This window comes from Ustilaginoidea virens, chromosome 1, assembly GCF_000687475.1.
Source record: "Ustilaginoidea virens chromosome 1, complete sequence".
NCBI lineage: Eukaryota > Fungi > Ascomycota > Sordariomycetes > Hypocreales > Clavicipitaceae > Ustilaginoidea > Ustilaginoidea virens.
This window is the reverse complement of record NC_057316.1, coordinates 852,875-872,195: the sequence shown is the minus strand read 5'-3', so window position 1 is coordinate 872,195 and position 19,321 is coordinate 852,875. Positions and strand designations below refer to the sequence as shown.

The 19,321-nt window shown below is 50.6% G+C and overlaps 8 protein-coding genes across 8 annotated transcripts; 4 read left to right on the top strand and 4 right to left on the bottom strand.

The window, feature by feature from the left end:
- Positions 1-296: 296 nt before the first annotated feature.
- Positions 297-2,138, top strand: UV8b_00145 (uncharacterized protein; the record flags this gene model as incomplete). Its single annotated transcript, XM_043137643.1, has 5 exons — positions 297-476; positions 552-726; positions 813-1,195; positions 1,268-1,717; positions 1,773-2,138. 5 exons carry the CDS (start codon positions 297-299, stop codon positions 2,136-2,138), a joined length of 1,554 nt encoding a protein of 517 aa, XP_042993577.1.
- A 73-nt stretch (positions 2,139-2,211) lies between these two features.
- On the bottom strand, positions 2,212-5,055 carry UV8b_00144 (uncharacterized protein; the record flags this gene model as incomplete). Its single annotated transcript, XM_043137642.1, has 3 exons — positions 2,212-4,083; positions 4,173-4,273; positions 4,356-5,055. The coding sequence occupies 3 exons, from the start codon at positions 5,053-5,055 to the stop codon at positions 2,212-2,214; spliced, it is 2,673 nt and encodes an 890-aa protein (XP_042993576.1).
- A 1,438-nt stretch (positions 5,056-6,493) lies between these two features.
- Positions 6,494-7,234, top strand: UV8b_00143 (uncharacterized protein; the record flags this gene model as incomplete). Its single annotated transcript, XM_043137641.1, has 1 exon — positions 6,494-7,234. The coding sequence occupies one exon, from the start codon at positions 6,494-6,496 to the stop codon at positions 7,232-7,234; it is 741 nt and encodes a 246-aa protein (XP_042993575.1).
- A 661-nt stretch (positions 7,235-7,895) lies between these two features.
- Positions 7,896-9,408, bottom strand: UV8b_00142 (uncharacterized protein; the record flags this gene model as incomplete). Its single annotated transcript, XM_043137640.1, has 5 exons — positions 7,896-8,065; positions 8,136-8,936; positions 8,991-9,193; positions 9,236-9,303; positions 9,355-9,408. The coding sequence occupies 5 exons, from the start codon at positions 9,406-9,408 to the stop codon at positions 7,896-7,898; spliced, it is 1,296 nt and encodes a 431-aa protein (XP_042993574.1).
- Positions 9,409-9,762: 354 nt separating this feature from the next.
- On the top strand, positions 9,763-11,085 carry UV8b_00141 (uncharacterized protein; the record flags this gene model as incomplete). Its single annotated transcript, XM_043137639.1, has 2 exons — positions 9,763-10,303; positions 10,355-11,085. 2 exons carry the CDS (start codon positions 9,763-9,765, stop codon positions 11,083-11,085), a joined length of 1,272 nt encoding a protein of 423 aa, XP_042993573.1.
- A 365-nt stretch (positions 11,086-11,450) lies between these two features.
- On the bottom strand, positions 11,451-12,895 carry UV8b_00140 (uncharacterized protein; the record flags this gene model as incomplete). The annotated part of the gene is made up of 2 exons (XM_043137638.1): positions 11,451-12,768; positions 12,846-12,895. 2 exons carry the CDS (start codon positions 12,893-12,895, stop codon positions 11,451-11,453), a joined length of 1,368 nt encoding a protein of 455 aa, XP_042993572.1.
- Positions 12,896-13,629: 734 nt separating this feature from the next.
- On the top strand, positions 13,630-14,629 carry UV8b_00139 (uncharacterized protein; the record flags this gene model as incomplete). The annotated part of the gene is made up of 2 exons (XM_043137637.1): positions 13,630-14,067; positions 14,141-14,629. 2 exons carry the CDS (start codon positions 13,630-13,632, stop codon positions 14,627-14,629), a joined length of 927 nt encoding a protein of 308 aa, XP_042993571.1.
- A 616-nt stretch (positions 14,630-15,245) lies between these two features.
- Positions 15,246-18,882, bottom strand: UV8b_00138 (uncharacterized protein; the record flags this gene model as incomplete). The annotated part of the gene is made up of 4 exons (XM_043137636.1): positions 15,246-15,271; positions 15,331-17,121; positions 17,259-18,612; positions 18,685-18,882. The coding sequence occupies 4 exons, from the start codon at positions 18,880-18,882 to the stop codon at positions 15,246-15,248; spliced, it is 3,369 nt and encodes a 1,122-aa protein (XP_042993570.1).
- Positions 18,883-19,321: the final 439 nt, after the last annotated feature.

Sequence of the window (19,321 nt, the reverse complement as noted above, 5' to 3'; positions counted from 1 at the left end):
CGTGACTGGACTAACCCAGCCAGCTATTTAATTGACCTTACTTAGTTGACGTGCTGATAAGCACTCCGTTGCACGTTGCACGTACAGTGGGTATACGGACCTATTGCTCTACCAGACCGTGCTCCGTATAGTACTTCCGCGGGGCTGAAACACCTGCAGTGACCTGCTCACCAAGTTAACTGAGTGTTAATGTTAACGAGTCTATCACACGATGCATGTGGCTCAACTCTAAACCAACCAAGTTTTCCCTCTATCCCTCCTGCCTCACGACGCATGCGTCGACTAGCAAGGGGAGGATGGACGGATTAAGCCTTAGCGAAGAAAATAGGGCGAGACTGAAGATCTTAGGTTACATACACGCTGTCGAGCCGGTATCACACACTCAAACGCATAAAAATCAAGGACGGGAGGAAATCCAGTCACAGATTGATATACGGAAGGCGGTCAGCAAACTCGCGACGCTATCACCAGAGCAGGTATTCCATCCTTGAAAACGCTGTACTGTCATGTTTGTCTAGCTGTTCCCATGTCCTGCTAACCTCAGCCAGCAGAGTCGCCACGATGCCATTCTAGAAGTGCTTGGAGACCTCCTCCGGCAATCTCAAGAAATGCAATCTGAACTTGGACAAACAGTCATTGGGAGCCCTCTACCTGGCTTTCTGGAATCCGACGAATCCGGGGCGCGGCAGTGTCTTGTTGAGGCAATCACGTCGGTTGCGTTGCAGAGTACGGAATCAATCCCTATCTGTTTCAAGACCGGTTATCACTTGAAGTGTATTAATGTCTATTGACACACAACCACGCTCTCTCAGGCCAACAGACCGAGGGACTCATAGCAGAAGCTGGCCTGGCTTCACTCTTGCTGTTGCTACGGCTGTCACGAGTACCTCTGTTGAGCAACGACGACTTGATCAATATCATAAGTTATACGGATAAAAGGAACTCGTGGACGACTGGCTCAGCCGCTGGCCTGGCACAAAAAATACTAGCAAGTCATATATCCCGAAACGATATTACAGACTTCACCACGGGCCCGGTATTGAGGGATTTCGTCCCGAAGCAGTTGTCATCATTGCATAGCTGTGGACCTCCACCGGTTAGGGACATTGACGCTTCCCCTCCCGAATCCCAGGATATCGTCAAGGGTCATGATAGATTGGGTCCGGTTCTAAAGTGGGCAATTGAAAATTCCGAGGCTCGTATCTTTATTGCTGTGAATACGTTAGTTGCCTTTCTCAATCCGTCACTAACGAACAGATATGTACAGGAAGCGTATGTGGCAAGACACTGGCATCTTTTTATACCAGCATTAGTGGCCCTCGCCGGAAACTGCAGGGGCTCATTCAAAATAATGGGTCTTGAGGCCATTATTCTGTTCATAAACAAGTGCCCAGCGACCACGATATACGCTACTGGAGTCGATCGAGTTTTAGAGAGTGTCATAATGCCAATGCTGCTTCTTGTCCCGCCCTTGATTCCGGAGGAAGAGTCTGTAGTCGTTCTAAATCTGGGATATCAGGCAATTTTAAGCCTAGCCACCAAGAATGCTGATATCCATTGCTGTTCTAGAAGGCGCCTTCTCGATACCGTCGTGCGAGACGGGATCTTGGCTAGTCACCTTCATGCATTGGAGCGTACCTCCACTCTCAAAGCTCTACTGGATAACACTGCAAAGGTGGTCGTTTGTCTAAACGTTTTCTCTGTCAAGCACCTCACGGTATGTTTGTCCTTCAACTTAACTTCATCCTGCTGATGAGGAGTTTGACTTGTAGGACTTCCTTGAAGTTGTGGATACTGTTATGTGCGACCCCTTCTCTGCGGAGGACCCCTCGGTGTTGGTGTCAGCGAGTGAGGCCTTGGCTGCCCTCTTGCTCAATTGCTGGCCAAGGATTAAAAAGACTGCTCGAGAGGAACAGATTATCCGCATGCTGTGCATTTGCTGGATGAACTTGAAGGACTATACATCAAGGCAATCCTTATCCTTCTCTTCTGAAAGTAATTCTCGGGCCGCTGAACTTTCCCTTATCAAAACCGCTTCTATGATGTGTTCAGTCAAGAAGGGAAGTGGCGCGTTAACCGACACGAGACTCCGGGCAGTTATCGATAGGGAACCTCGGCTCGGTAGTCTGTTCCTATAATGGGATTGCAATGAGCATTCGATTATTGGTGGAATTCATCTTTCAGCGGTGATTGAGCCATGTGATTATACTTTCAATCCAGAGGCTGTTGCTTGAAGAACGATTTACCGTGAAGCCATTTCCCGTAAGCCTTGTAACGTTTTTTCGTCGCATCCTCTTCTGTCACAGTAAGTGGGTTTTCGTTAACTTTTAAGAGTTCACGATACACGTCTTTGTCTTCGTCCAACGGTATAATCATTATCCCTTGCTCCCGTATGGTTCCATTAATATATTCCCGATATTCAGAGGAATCCACGTTGGCCGGGGCGTCACTGGAGACAACGAGCGGAAGATTTTGAGGGTGATGAATATATCGACCGTAATCCTCCGCCTCCTGAGAATTGACAGACGGGTTGAGGGAATCATGAACAGCCTTTGTGAAAGTCCATTGCGCAGCGTTTGATTTTTCTAGTGCCGTTGGTTTTGATTTGCCGAGTGCGGGACCTTCGTCATCGGAAAGCGAATGCAGTCTAGAAGCGTCGGTTCGCAGCGAAGCTGTTTCTTGCACCGGTTGAAGCCACTGTTGCAGAGATGCACCTTTCGTGGCGGTTGTTGTAGTCATGACTGAAGTTACATCATCATCGGCTTGGTCGCCTCGGAGAGGTTCAAAATTGTTGTCACTAATCAAAGACTCTCTCCGTTTTCGTTTATCGGACTCAACATCGAGGTCATTGCGGACCCGGAAGGGACTGAGGTCATAGCGGCCATCTTGTGCTGACCTCAAAGGTATGTATTTAATGGTTGAGTTCATTTTGTATGCAAACATTTTCGGGAACGATGAGAGTGTTGCTGGGCGGTAATACTCTAACCAATAGTCATCCACAACATCGATCGAATGACTTGCTACAGCATCTGGCAATCTCGCGAGTCGTGGTATTACTCTTCGATCCAGATGAGAAGGGGTGTACCAGTTGATGTAATTGCTGCAATCCATGGCACACAAATCTTTCGGATGAACGTGATGTAGATAATAATCTGTGGTCATCTCCCACAGCAGAGGTTGGCCTTTGGAGTAGACGTAATTCCCCAGAAAAAGGTTGTAAGCTTCCTGGCGTTGGCTGTCGAGAAAGGAGTTGTTGTAGTACCGCTTGAAGCTTTCAATCATGTCACGGGAGTGACTCGTCCACTGGTTTATCTTTCGGTAGGTTTCCATCGTATTGACAAGCTGAGAGCCACCATACTGAACTGCTACCGTGTCCCCATGGTCATGCCACATGTGGGTAAAGAGGTTGACTGCATCTGTGTCGTAACCTATGCGGGTGTCATCGAGAATTCCTAGGGCGTGTAGCTGATGGCCTAGCGCTCGTTTGCCGATGACAAACTGAGCAGCATTGGTCCTATCTAAGCAGTCAATGCAGTTTGTGCGGGCGACACCGTTTTGAGCCATCATGGGGCTAGTTCTGCCATCGCCGTTGTGGAAAAAGCCAGTCGCAGTCACCACTGATTCCGCAATGACTTCCAAGTTCCCAATCACATCGCCTCCTCTGACCTTGGACGCGCGGCTCATGTCCCATGCTTTGTGGATCATCCTTTTCCCCGCTGGAAGAAATTGATTCAGGTAGTCGATGGCATCGGTATACTCTTGTAAAAGCTTTGATTCTCTCGGCTGGCGCTCCATGGATTTAATCAAGTTGACGACGTATATCGGAGCGCCGTAACGTTGGAATAAGTCGTTGAAGTGCATAGCAGCAGCGCCATAAAATGGGTCAACGAGATTGAGTTCTATCGGAGGTTTTGGTGTCACTCCGGTACTGTCCTGTGTCCAATACAGCGGAATACTGCCGCGGTGTTGGACGTAGGAAGTATATTGTGGACTGCAATAAAGGCGCGATCCAGGGGAATGGAAGGAAGTGGTGAGAGATTCGGAAACTATTTGTTCGGTTTCTACGTCATTGGCAACAAATCCCTTGGATTAAAAAGAAAAGATCAGATCAGATTGGGCACTGTTACGCAAAGGCGGTGACAAATATGTTTGTTCATTCCGCAGAAGCTTACCAAGTTATTTGCGCCTCGCTTGAGGAATCTGGCTCCGGCAAAGTGCCTCGATCGTCTGGCAATCACAGTAATATGTGCAGTCCGTCCGTAAATGGAAAGTGCTTCGCCGCATTCAGCTCGAGCAGACATGGAGATGCCCAATACAACGATGGTGATACGAGGGTATCGGCATAACATACTCACCTGCTTGGTCAACATATCCGTGTATGATTGGCCGACACCAGTCGTGCGCGGCTGCAAGGCTATTGAGAGCCGGCTCCAGAAGGTAAGAATTCCAGATGAACATTGTGTTCGGATCATCATCTGGCGATGGCAGGAGCCCTTTTTGAAGAGTCGACCGTTCCCTGATTATGTTGTGTTGAAGCGTTCTGGTAATATCGTAAGAGTAGCTGTAATAAAACGACTTGGTCAAGTCCAAGCTGTTCAATATACCCAGAAACCTTTGTTCTTCGGGACTTCGCGAATCCGGCTTTGACCTGCCCAGAGTCAAGGGAATGAGATCTGTGCCTTCGATCTGGTAAATGTAATGGCCCCCGATCATCGCCACGGTGGATTTTTTCGTTATCAACAACATGTAATAAGGCCCGGTGAATTTTATGAAGCCAATTATTCCCCACGTCGTACCACGGAGTTTGATGCCACCAGTGCCTCTGTTTCCGTCGTCAATGGTATCCAGAAGCTGATTGATTTCCTTGAGGCTGTACGATATCTTGTCATCCGTCACAATCATTTCTGTCCCTTCGGCAGTTCTGTCGATTTTGAGAATTCTGTATCTCTTCTCACTAATGTCAACGCCGACCACATAATATCTACTTGCAGTCTCGTAGAGGCTGAATTTGTGCATCTTGTGATGAGCGAACTGGCGACTGGTGCTTTCTCCCATGTCTTTCTCTACCTCGGAAAGACTGACGGTTGGATGGGAGGGATGACTGGTTGATTCCGGGCTTGATGATGTCAAGAACGGTCGTGATACGGTGTGCTCCACGTCGTGGCATGATTTCCTGGATATGCCATCCTTCCGCACGTCATCCTCAGATGGCATGCTGCTCTGTTCGTAGGAGCCTGTGGGGGGATGAACTGATGGTGATTGGCCACTATCTTCCATTCCGATAACGGTCCGGCGCATGCTCTCACAAAGTTGTCCAATGCCTTACTAAGCATGTCGGGCCACGGATAAACGCTCTCTTTATTCACTCTCGTCCCTAAATAACTGTGCAATCACTTGGCCGTAGCGGGCATCTCTACCATGATATGTTATGAGCTGGTTGGATATCACCAATACTGTCCTGCTGGCGTTCGCCGTGTTCTTGCCTCTAGCACCATGGCCTTCATCGGAGAGGTAGATGACTCGGCTATTACGAAGCACCCCCCTTGAGCTGGGTGGTGATACGACACGCTTTGAGGCTGAGCAAAAACTTCTGAACATCATTGGCCACCGTGCCAGAATAATCGCGCACGAAGGGTTGACTTCGGCAGGGTTATAATGTGAGCGAGCAGCGAAATGTATTGGTTGATGCCGAGAATCTGGCCCAGGCGGTTGAACATATTCATTTAAAGAGGGTACTTTGTTGCGATATCCAGCCCAACGAATGTGCTGATGACTTCGAGGCCGATTGGCGTACGGACTTCTTTGCCCTCGGGTCTACGATACACTTCATCATCACCGGGCAACGGAGTGTTTCTAGACATTGCAACTGAAGAGGCGGGATGGGGACGAGAAAGCACTATCTCACTTGACGACCTGTTGTTTTCCGACCGACCAGCATGACTTTTCAACCGTCACCCGAAAGTGTTGGACTCGACAAGTACGACTGCGCGAGCGAGGTTTTGAAGGATATCAGGGCCGTGGAACGTTTACATAAGATTGAGTCCATCAATGGGCAGGAAAATAGTCACGGAGGATTGATTACTGTGTCGAACTTCACTACCTCGGCGAGGCACTGTTTTGCACAACTCCGACACAATACTGTCCTGTTACTCGCAACCCCTCGCACAGAACCAGAACCTCCAAATGACTTTCTCGCAGATACAGACCATAGGTAGTTCGCCAAAAGCAAGACATTTGCGAGAAGCTTCTACCATCATCGTACATTCCGCCGCAGGGTACCAGCAGCCCAGATTACCCCGGTAGCCTTTTATACGCTGTTTGGTCGCAATTTTCTTTTGCTGCAAGGGCGCTGGTACATGGTGTGTAATCTGATCTAGTCCATCTACGAGTTTGCGGGGTAGGCGGGCAGCCTTTTCTACCTCGGAAGTGTCGTCCCTACTACACACCGAGGCTTGATTGATGATGGTGAAGGTCTTGCCATATACCGGCCATAATGTGCATTACAAACCCGATTATCGATCCTGAAGATTCCGTAGCCGTAGCCGCACGCACCGCCATCCATACAGGGGACACAGCCTCGCTCATGCAGCTCCTCCACGATAATCCAGACCTCGTTAAGAGCTACATCGGTAACAGAACAGAAGCGCGCTCTCTTCTGCACATGCTCACTGACCATCCCGGAAATTTTCCAAATGGCCCAGAAACGGCCAAACTTCTAATTGAAGCCGGTGCGGATGTAGATGCTCCCTTTCTAGGACGCGCACACTCCGAAACCCCCCTTCACTTCGCTGCCTCGTGCGACGACGTCGCTGTTTTAGACGTCCTCATTGACGCGGGCGCCAACATCAATGCTGGTGGAGGTGTCATTGCCGAGACGCCGCTCGCGGACGCAAGGGCTTTCTTGCAATTCAAGGCTGCCAAGAGGCTGATTGAACGAGGAGCTGAGGTTACGCTCCAAGATGCTGCGACACTGGGTCTGCTTGGTAGGATTAAGGGGCTTTATGAATCCGCGACTCACCAGCCCAGCCAAGAGGATACAGACTTTGCACTATGGAATGCCGCTCATGGAGGCCAGTTGGATGTGGTCAAGTTTGTGCATGACAAGGGAGCAGGGGTAAATACGGTGCCGCCGTGGGAGAATCTCACGCCGTTGGATGCTGCAAAGCGGACGGGGGCAAATGATGTGATTGAGTGGTTGGAACAGAATGAAGCAAACGGATTCGCAGATCTATAAACTTCACAAGCTCGGCCGTTGCAAAATCAAGCTGCACTCATGTTTGTCCACGCTGGGTTAGCGAGGGGGCAAGGTGGATACGTTATGATAAAGTTGCTGGACGACGCGATGGCATTCATTGAATGCTCGCGTTCTCCGCGATCCATTGCAGCACTGACAAGGACGCTGAACACTTGGGGAACTGGCCTTCGAGCGAGCCTGTCGATGCATCATCAAGCGACGAGGGGTTGCTAAAGGGCAAGGGGATAGTTGCGCGGCTTAGGTGGCATGCGATTGGGCTATTGTGCACGAGAGAAAAGCGTCCTTGACGCTGAAGTCACGGAGGGTATAATATTTTGGGTACCCCGGACAAAAAAGCAGATTCGCTATGTTCACAACTAGTTGCTCAAGTAGTGACGACAGAGGAGAACTTTGCTATCAGATATGGGCATGTGCTCGGTTCAAAAGCGATAGTCGAGTTTGCTTTGTACGGGGGCAAGAAGATAATGTCATTGATGGAATTCAGCGTTTGTTGGACTGCTTGATCGAATGTTGGACAAAAGGACATATGAGGAACCATGATCGAAATCAGACACTACGGCCGAATTTGCCGATTGCTAAATAATAAGATGATGCGCCTGGCTCGAGCAAGATAAATTTTCTTTTCCACCGCAAAGGCGATTCACTTCTTGGCAAAAAATGACATAATGCTGCCTTGCGCGCCTTTGCCCGATGACTTTTTTGGTTTCGATGCAGCGCTAGATGGTTTTGGTAAAGGGGTTGCCTTCTGTGACGCTGATTCCTTGCTATCATCTTCGGAGAAGGACTCCCATGTTGATTCTTGAATCGTAACTGCGAAACCAAGTCGTGCATTTAGTAAGTCTTGCGGATACTGTAAGCGATGGACGGAGAAAGCACGTACCCATATACCCTTCATCATCTACGATTCGCTTCTTCGCTATAACTCTTCGCCGGCCCCGTCGTCGCCCATTTCCAGTGCTTAAGATAATCTCCGGAGAATCACGTTTTTCTTGTGTAGACGGCTGGGAATTAAGCTCAAGCTTCGGTCCCTCTGACAAGTCATCGTCAACGAGTGGCCCTGCCACTGCGTCAGAATTATCATCATCATCCTCGTCATCATCATCTTCGTCCATCATGCGTCTCAGTCCTTCTTCTCGCTCTGTGCGTGACTGAGTGTGACAAGCCGACCGAGGTTCTGGCTTGCGTGGTAAGAAGTCTGAATCATCAGCTTCGCCATCGTCAGAAAGAGTCATGGCTGCATCATCTTGTCGCTTTGCGGGATCGGTTTCTGTGGTTTGCGAGGCTGCTGCAGCTTTGGCAAAGGAGCGAATTATGTTGTTTGATGCCGCTCGCTTTTTGGAATGGGCTGAAGCCACTTTCTCCGTAATACAGGGCGGTTTTTCACTCATTGAAGGACCAGATATAATCTCCCGTTTAATTTTTTCTTGCCGAATTACTGGATCAACGCCGATCGAGGCGGGGGGGGTGGTACTGAGAGCTTTGAGCTTCTGGTCGCGATGCTGCACCTTTGGGTTACCAATCGTTCCATATTTCCCGAATGCCGTGTTGGGCTTTTCTCGGTTCGGTCGCTGCCCACACGTTTTCTGGCCCGAATCTGAGCGGATCCATGAATCCTCAGCGCGGTTGGGAGACAGTCCGTAAATGTGTATCGAGGTGACAGATTCGTACAACATCAATGCCTCTTGTCACCACATTAGCTGTCGCTTCCGTACAAATCCGTTCAATAGACGCAAACCTTGGAGGTTCTGCTCTTCAACCAGAATTACTTTGCTTGCTTTCACCCCGCCAGAAGATTCTTCTGGCCCTTGCAAGGAGCTTCTCGTCTCAATGCCGTCATCCAAACGAGCAGAGGCCGCTGGTAAACCGCAGACCAGATACGTCGCGTGGATAGAGTCGGCATCACGGGCATTTTGGTACCGATGAAAATCGAAAAGGGCTCTGTAGAAAACTGTTAATATAACACAGCGTGTAAAAAGTCACGTAGCAACGTTCCCTTTGGCGGTATTGACGTGAATTTGTAGCGCTCTGCTAAGACCGCGATACGTGACCTTCTTCGTGTCAGTCCAATACCTTACAACAGCAGTGCGCCTAGGACTGACTGGTATTGCCTGGCTAAGCAGCCGGTCTGAGAGAAACTTGATATGCTCATCCATTGATCGCTATCCCGCTTCGTAGTCAAATCAAGACATTTTTCGCTTTCCGAGTTATTTCCCGTTTTAGCAGCATGTGCCTAGGAATTGATTGATGAGAAGTTCAACTACCTTTGCGCGTAGAGACCCGAGACCCTAATCCTGGTAACAGCCCGTGACTCCGTGATGAAAAGGACCTACATTAGGTACCTGGGTTCATTGGTCCCACTTTAAAACCCACCAGCATCAGGCTACGAAGCAACGGAGCACTAGTAGTGATACCGACGTTCCATAGCACCTCATGACACTGGCATCCATTACTCTAATGTCTTACCATGGCGACTTCAAGACCGGTAGAAATTCACTTATTCTGTTGAAATGCTGTCGGACAATGTTGCAGACTCCACGGACTGGTTGGAGACATCTCTTGCCCCTCTAGCAGCCGTGGAGGCAGCTTTGCGCTGTCAAGTATGCAAAGACTTTTACAACACTCCCATGATTACCTCATGCTCACATACGTTCTGCTCCATATGCATACGCCGAGCGTTATCAAACGACGGGAAGTGCCCACTGTGTCGTGCTCCTGAGCAGGAACTCAAGCTTAGAAGTAATTGGTCTTTGGAAGAAACAGTCGAAGCGTTCTCAAGAGCACGACCAGCCGCACTAGCTCTAGGTCTCAAGACCACCAGGACTGGAGAAGCGCCTAAGAGGAAAGCTGGAGATGATGAAACGGTTTGCTCGTCAGAGCCCAAACGACGTCGAGCTTCTGCGCGGCTAAGGAGCGGCAAAACAGTCATCGGCAGTAAGCAGGACTCACCGAAGGAAGCCCAGCACATACAAGTCGTCCCGGCCTCCGACGACGACGACGACGAGGTCAGCAGTGAAGGCAGTGGTGATCACCTACATGATGGGAGAAATGGTTCGTGGCCTTGCAGCAGCAGCGATTTCCGCGTCATCTAACCTTCTTTAGTGGACGATCTCGTTCCGTGTCCCTCATGTCAAATGAAAATGAAAGCTTGGCAGGTGTTTCAACACCTGGAGGCATGTCCCGGCCCCAAGTCGCAGGAAACCAGATCGAGTCAGCTTGAGACAGGTTCAAATTCACACCAAAAGCTCCAACTACGGCAGAGCAGGTCAATTCAACGACTCCCTCCTCTCAATTACTCTATGATGAAAGAACAAGCCCTACGAAAGAAATTAAACGAAATAGGAATATCGAATCAAGGACCGCGTATACTACTGGAAATGCGCCATAAAGAATGGCTGGCCATATGGAACGCGAACTGTGACTCCGCGCGGCCCAAAAAGCGATCTCAGCTGCTGCATGACCTGGATGTGTGGGAAAAGGCGCAGGGTTACCGACAGCCTAATGCTGCAAGGGCAGCATTAAACGCAGTCGCCATCAAGGATACGAATTTCGATGGTGCAGCTTGGGCAGCGAAGCATGGCTCCTCCTTCAAAGATCTAGTTGCCACGGCTCGCAAGAATAAAGCACCTGCAAATGAAGAAACCAAAGCTCCGGATAAAAGACCGGAGCAAGAAGGTTTTGATGAGCGTGCAAGAGAGGAAATTTGTGACGAAGCCAACAAAAGCGACGCGCGGGCATTCGAATCCGCGAAAGACGTGAACTGCCAAGAATTTGCCGGTGTCCCCCTTGCCGGACACGAAGACATGAACGATGAGGATTTGGTTCAAAGGTAAGGCCCGGTCAGTGGATGAGCAGCCACATCCTGATTATGACAACGTGGAGATGGCATCAGGTGAACAGCCCTTTACTGGCGCGCCTTTGGAAAACAAAGGCAGAAATCTCGCAAGACGAAATACTCAGTCTGCATTGTTTGCCCTCTGAGAAACTGCTCACGCTGTCGCTGTCCTATATGAATACTCTCTCTGGACCTCGCGTTCTCTGAGCTTAATCCTACTTGGGCCTTGCATCCGGGACTTTGGGGATTCCGTTGCGGATGCTGGCATACAACTCAATGTATAGCGACAGCCGGATTTCAATTGCATGCAGTCCCAGGAGATGTTGACACGGCAGGTTCAAATTTCCTGGACTTTGTTCAATTCTAACTATGCCCGAGGGAAAGCTCGGCTACTACTGCTTCTATTGATGGAGTAACTGATAGCTCACGACTTGCGGGTATTTCGGAAGGTGGAGTAGGTAATTTACCAGACTCAGAATGAAGCTGATGCACATTCTTCGCCTCTTGCTCCTCCTGCTCTGCAGCGAAGTCTGCCTGTGCATTTCCTCGAGCCTCGTTCCCCAGGGCTGCTAATTCTTTGTCAATCTCAGAGTCATCGATAGGCTCTCCAACAGATTCGGCTAAAATAGCGCCCACTTCGTCTGTTTCGGACATTTGCTCGCGGATGTGGTCCATGACCTCGTGTACATGGTCGGGGTTTCCGATCTGAGTGTTGAGATTCCTCAAAGCAAGCGCCGAGGACTTGATCACCTTGAGAAATTCCACGTGATCAGACGCCTGCTCAATTCTGGCTGCTACATCTTCGAGTTGGTGCAAAACTGTGTATCTTTTTGCCAAGCAGTTTTCTGCCAGCCTCCTTGATTTTATCACAGCCATCGCCGTGATTCGGTTTTTGCGCTCGAGGGCATCTTTGGCCTCCCTATGTAGGTCTTCGACTCGCTTTGTGAGGACATCGGCCTGGTGCCTCAAATTTGACATCAATTCCTTGATGGACGCTACAGCGACGTCGTCATCGCTTATAGCGGAATTGTCCGAAGCATTCCGAATCCGAACTACGACGCCGTTGTAATCAATGAGGTGTTTATCTCTGGCTAGGTAGGTGAGCAAGACATCGATATCTTGGTCACTCAAACGCTGGCCAGGTACTAGTTGAGGAGCAAATATTGATTTAAAGTGTACTGTCGTAAAAACGCGATCGAATCGCGTTATTCTGTCGGCCACGTGTCGCTCCAAGGCCTGACGAGCCAGTTCAATGTTTCTCATAATGACGTAACGTCCAGACGGAAGATTGTCTTCGCTGCTGGCTCCAGATGCAATGCCCAGCTGTTTCAGAGCCCACTCTGCCGCGCCCCAAGTGAGCGATGATATCTTGGAAGAATGGGTCTTTGACGCCGAGTCAGAAAAATGACCGACGGGAACGAGCTCGCGCCGAGAGGTTGCTTGTCGTATCACGTCTCCCAGTGCCAAGGGCTGCCCGAATTCCTTGCTTTCCAACACCCGTCGAAGAGACGCGTCGACGCTCAGTATCAGTATACTAGACTCGGACCCATGGCCCGAGAGGAGGCCGTTGAGGGACAGTAACGATAAGGCGCCTTGCCACGCGATGACATTGGCGTCATAACCATCCGGGTTGACTGTTTTTTGGGGACGAAAGTCGGCATACAGAGCCGGCAGGCGGGCCCTGTATGGCTGGTCACTTACACAAAGCACGACCAGCAGTGGGAGTGGACATGAAATGAAGGAGGGCATCTGTCATACCTGCGGAAGTTGGGGTCATGCTCGGCAAGGTATACAGCCAAGTCGGCCATGATCGGTGACGGCGACGGCGACGCAGCCAATGTTTGCCAATCGCAAGCCGTTGACGCTCCGCTTTCTTTGATTAGTAGCAAACCAGTATAGCGGATATTGCTCTGAAAGTTTCGCGCCGTGGTGGGGAAATCGGCAACATTTCGAAGTTGCACGTTGCGTTTGTCAAGTGACTGACGTCTGCAGTGCAGGCAGCTGGGGAATTATCACGAGGGCTCCGGCCAGAGAGGCAGGGGCGACTGATTTAGTCACCAGGGTGCTTACCCACCTGCCACTCCGTATTATGTACATACTAATTAATGTAGGTACGTTAGGCGGGTCGGCTCCCACGTGCAGAACCCATCAACCCCCCAGCCAGCGCAGCATGGTTCTTTTCATTTCAAGTCAGGTCAACAAAGCCCAGCCTATTTATTATCAGCTTATATCGGCAGGATACAGGATCACATTCCTCCTTCTAGGTATGTAGCTACGTCGCTTTTACTAGAACCCGCACGAGCACCTACAGGCTGGGAACAAGAGCATCTTCATCCCGCCCATCTCCCATCAAGGGATCCCGGATACTCGCGACCAAGCGAGTGACGAGCGCCAAACGAAACGAAACGAAACGAAGCGAGCCGCCAACTCCCGTGCTCCGGCGGTGCCCTGCTTGCCACAACTCCCCAATACGCTACTGCAATACTCGCTCCCCGCGATGAAGGATCCATTTCCCATCAAACCGATCCCATGGCTGGCCAATATGGCCCGGCCTTGGTGCGATTGGCTCAACCTGCCGACGCTGCCTTTGCACATACACGAAGTGCTTCTCGGCGCTCTCTTCTACTCATTCGTCTTCTACCCTTTCTCGCCAGCTGTGTCACGACTGCTGGCCCCGAAGCATTACACAAAACTCAGCAGGAAGAGGCGCCTGAATTGGGACGCTCATGTTGTGTCCATGGTTCAGAGCCTTGTCATCAACGGGCTTGCCTTATGGGTCCTGTTCGTAGATGGAGAAAGGGCAGCAATGTCATGGGAGGAGCGTGTATGGGGATACACTGGGGCTACAAGCATGATTCAGGCTCTTGCCGCTGGCTATTTTCTCTGGGACTTGATTGTCACAGGCTGCAACGTGGACATTTTTGGACCCGGAACCCTTGCTCATGCCGTCGCAGCTCTGCTCGTCTTCTCCCTTGGTTTTGTAAGGCCCTTTTCTTCAAGCGTGATGCGGCTGCAAGGTACATGGCCATTGCCCCGACTAACCCTGTTCATAGCGACCGTTTGTCAACTACTATGGGTGCATATTCATTCTTTGGGAACTGTCCACTCCCTTTTTAAATATACACTGGTTCATGGATAAACTCGACATGACCGGCTCGCAAGCGCAGTTATACAATGGGTTTTTGCTGCTGTTTACTTTTTTCTCATGCCGCCTTGTCTACGGTACCTATCAATCCGTAAAGGTCTTTAGAGACATATGGTTCGCCATCAACAATCACCCATCGATAGAAGCGCAAAAGGTGGCGGAAATGGGCTTTGTATCTGAGACGTCCACGGTGCCCCCCTGGCTTGGTGCAGTCTACTTGGCGAGCAACTTGACTCTCAACGGGCTGAATATGTATTGGTTCATAATGATGATCAAAGCTGTGAGCAAGCGTTTCAAGCCGGCACAAGAGCCGCAGACGGAAACGAAGCTCGACCTTGGCTCTACTGCGTCCGGGGTGTCTGCTATTCAAGGGTATGCACAGCGACGGAAGGTCTGAGATGAAGACGGTTTTCTGAAGCCATGTTTCAAATTCCTCGCTCTACATGTTCCAATAAGATAGCAATACCTCGAGCTGACGCGGCTTGCCACCAAGGTCCCTTTCGTCAGAGTGCGACTAACTGATGGATGACAACCCCAGGGAACTTGCACCTAATCTAACCTTGTGATGGGACTAGAAATGCACACAAAAATAGAATGGAATCTTTCCAATTTTTTGCCCCGTGCTATATATGTGCTATGGATGCAAGCAAAAGGCAAGAAGCCCACTGGGCATGGTTGACCGTAATAGAGATGAAGAGTCTAGACGAGTGAGACGCTATGCCATCTGACGGCGCTGGGTTTGACTTTATCTGGGTAGTTTCAAGGAGTATAAGAGGAAGCAGAAATGTATGCGCATTTATAATTCAAGAATGCTCTCCCTAGTATGAGTACACAAATGATTACGAAGCGGCTGTTTTGACGACGCGTCATTGAGCCAATGCCCCCAATGTCATGGCAAAAGCTAGGCAGCGCAGGGCGTTTCCAGTTGGGTCATTGGACTGCCGTGTTCCTATCTCGATATCCCGGGAGTGCACATGCTGTGTTGAAACCAAGAGCTGAATTCAACTCGGCCACTAAAACCCAAACGGGTTGTCGGGTGCTGTGATGGACAGTCAGACAAGAATAACATCAGCACCCTGACACAGCATTTCTACTTACTTGCTTGGGAGAGGTTTGCTCTTCGTCCGGTTTGTTGAGGCATCAGCTTCGTGGGCTCCGAGGAGATACCGAAGCGGACCGGTGGCGGCGGTCCCGTCTTCTGAGGTAGTAGAAGCTGCGGATGACTGGCACTGTTGAGACCCGCCTGATGTGAATGCAGGCTGGAAAGGCCTGTGCGTTCCGGCTCTATAGCCGGGGGTAGGAAACTGTTCAAATGAGCAGCAGAAGGAAGACCCTGTGAGATTGCGGATATTGGCTGCTGGGCGGAACCCTGGAGTCCCGTTTGTTGGACCTGGAGCGGAGCGAACAGACTGGGCCGGTTCGGGTCAGCAAAGGGACTGTGTCCCTGAGCGCCGGTGTTGGCAGAATGTATGAACTGCTGTTGACTTGGGACACCGATGGAAAAGGGGGCAACATGCTGTGGTTGAAGCCCCAAAAATCCAGTCGCAGCAGGCTGCAAATGTTGCAGCTGGGCAGTGTACTGTTGTTGTAGCCTGGCTTGGGCGATGTCGTTGAGACTTTGTCCTGGCGGTGCGACCTGGCCTTGTGTAGAGCCGGTTACCTGGGCTGTCAGATAAGGCGGCGTGAAGACAGACGCATGAACGGACTGAGGTGCTGATAAAGGCCTTTGCGGCGGGGGCGGAACTAGAGAGCCGTGTGTTGGCGAAATGGAAGGCGGCGCGGGCCGCTGCCTGGCGAGGACTTTTGGAGACGAGGTAGAACCTGGAGGCGCCAGGTCAGGCTGTGTATGCTGTTGGCCTGCGTTGGAAGATAGTGTCGAGAAGAATGATGGACTGGCACCGGGTGGGTGCTGCAAAGGCACGTCCGCTCCATGTTCTGCTCGACGGTCGGGTTTCGCTGTTGCGGAAAGCTCCTTTTTGCTGGGCTGAAGTGGCTCCGTCAACAGTGACAGTTCTTTCATAGTATCCGTCACTCCTGACGAAAGGCTGGGCTGCGAGACTGATGTTGTTTGTGTTGTAGTTGCAGCTGCAGCGGCATTCTTGGCAGTAGAGTCTTCTTTGCCCGGCGCCTTGCTAATGGGTTTCACATCCCAGGCGTCGTCATCGAAACCCCCATTCTGTGTCGTCGTAGAGGCGCTGGAACCACCATTAGGCGGTGATGCAGCCTTGGTATTGCCAGTCGCGGAATTTGTCGTTCCAGTCCTCGCAAAGGTGGCAGCATCCACCACGTCGCTGGTTTGTACTGCTGGCGCCGGCCGTCCCTTTCTGGTATTGTTTCGAAGAGCACCCCCTGGGCCTGAAAAAAGCCCGCCGGGTTGAGAATCGCTGTCCTGGTTGCCACGTTCGCGACCGAACTTGGCGTCGAGGGTGCGCATAACCTTGATTATATCGCCTTCTCGTAGACCCAAGGTCCGCAAAATAGTGGCATTGACATCTGGAAGCACGCTTTCGTCCATGGAATCCTTGGTGAATGCTTGAGCGTATCGCTCACATAAACCGACAGGCACATCGCATGACAAGAAGAACTGGAACCAATCGTACTCTGGCTTGACAGCTTTGCTCACAGATGCACCAACATCGGGCGGCCGCTTCTCCATGGACTTGGCTCTTTTGACATCTGCTAATGGCTTGTCATCTTCCAACGATATGCCAGTCATATTCTCAACATATTCGAGATCTTCGCGTGACATCTTGGCAATCGGAACCGCAATCTTGACTCCATTCATTTTATGCAGGTGAATTTTGCTATCCTTGAGGCCAAGGAACTGAGCCTCAACACTGAAGGACCCCGATCGATCGGTCCAGGTTCTAACCTTGGACGAATCAGGTTCTGTAACGGACGTTTAGCACGCGACCTTCTTCTAAAAGAAGAAGAGGAGGAGGAGGAAGAGAGAAAGAACAATAATAAGAATAGGAATAAGAATAAAGAGGCATAAAAGAAGAAGAAAAAGGACATGTAAGACGTACTTGACTTGGGCTTTTGATTATTTCCAACATCGCCACGTCCATTCTCGCGCTTTCCTCGCTGTTTGCTCGAATTACTACCATATTCTCTGACCAACAGGCTGCTGCCCCTTTCAGGGAGCGGCGTTCCGTGCCCTACCTGCTGAGGCGCTTTGCCTGCTTTGATGGCCTCTTTAGTCAATCTGATTTCATCGACGCGGTTTTTCTCAACAGTCGACTTCGCAGAATCAAGTGTGGAGCTAATGGAGGCCTGTGTTGATGTTGCAGATATTTCGATGTAGCTGCTCGGAACTACGCCTTCTTTTCCGTTCTTCAATCGCCGAACCTGCCACCATTCCTCGCTCTTGGAATCATCCATGATGAAGACCTCATCACCGGCAGCCACAGTGACCTCGTCGTCTCCTTGGGCCATGAAGTCGTAAAGAATATGTCCTTTGCGTTGCGTCTGACGTGAACCAGCCAAGATAACCTCTCGTAGACCCTCAGCACGGACTGCGCCTGCAAGCTCTCCGAGAGCCGCGACGATTTCCTCGGCAGTATCCTTGGCCCCTGCATGGAAATCAATGCTTTTGCTAGGACGCACCAGTTCCATGAACACGTGCTTGCCTTCCCTGGAGTAGTGTATCATTCTATCTGCGGTCCATTCTTGCGGGGGTTCATCATCAGCGCGTTCTGGCGCGATAAGGATGGTTCCCGTGCCTAAATTGATTCCTAGTGTGGTAGGCATTTTCTTCCGTTTACCCATGACGGAGACCATTTCGTTGATATTGTACATATGGAATCCACCTGGTGTTTTGTAGGCTTCTTCCGCCTGTGCTCTCGCAGGAATCGAGGAACTGTCCGCTTTCTCATCAACCGAGCCGTGGGGGCGAGACGGCAACGCTGGTGAACGAGACTCATACTCGCCCTCGCCATATTGCCCAGATTCAGGCTCGGTGGTTTGTGCGCGTTTCCTCGTGGACTGCGGGGACTGAGGGGACTGCGGTGGAGGAGACGGAGACGACGCCACTACCGACGGTTGAGCTCGACCTTGCAAAATAGCTGCAACAGCACCGGCAGGGGTGGATGAAGACGTAGCTGTGCCGGATGGTGATTTTGTAGGCGTCACAACGGACTGCGGTCTGACGGGCAACGCCGGCGGGGCTGACGGCGCTGATGAGTCTCGCGCCGTAGTCGCTGCCTGCATATCTATGTAGTTGGAGGGGACAAAGCCAAACTCGCCGTCGAGTCCAACAAAAATCCAATCAGGATCTGAGGTATCGTAGACTTCAAGGATAGCTTCTTCGGGGAACGACAACTCTTCATCAGTTTGCCGAGTGTATTCGTAAATGGCGCGTGCATAACTGACAATCCGGGCCTGAAAGGAGAATTGCGCACGATTCGTTAGAACATGAGAACGAGATGTGCTACGGCAGACGGAAGAACATACCTCCTCCACGTAATTGTTTGGTATCAAGCCCACGGGTTCTTCCTCATCTTCCGCACCAGCCTTCTTCTTGGCTTTCCACCACCCATCATCTTCACCTTTATCCAGAACATACAGCACGTCGCCTTCACCGATGGCTAGCTCGCCGTCCGCTTGGGGCTCATAATCGTAAACTGCCGTGTACACGCCAAGAAATCCCATGTCAACGTTGTTCCCTTGGTGGCGCAACTGCTGGGATCCAGCACAATAAGCTCGCACAAGAATTCCTTGTCTTGGGCTTGGGGTGCGGGATGTCGTAGTGGCCAGGCCCTTTTCGTGGGTTGGGCGAAGCGATACACGGTCAAGACACCTATGGGGGTCGGCATATGTGACGTGACGACAGGCCGTGGGCAGCTGTAGGCTGGTGACGACGTTGGGCGACGGAGGTTAGGTGCACGGAGTAGTGGAGGATCGGCCTAAGCCTATTTTTACTTTAAAGCTCATGCTTTTCAGCGCATAAAATTTACTAGTGATAACTTAATATACGTTATTTAAAATCTTATATTTTCCGGCTTTAGTATTATATTATATTATTTTGTGATAGGACAGTTTATTTTTATATTCTATATGTTTTTTTTTGTATAATAAATTTATTACTTTA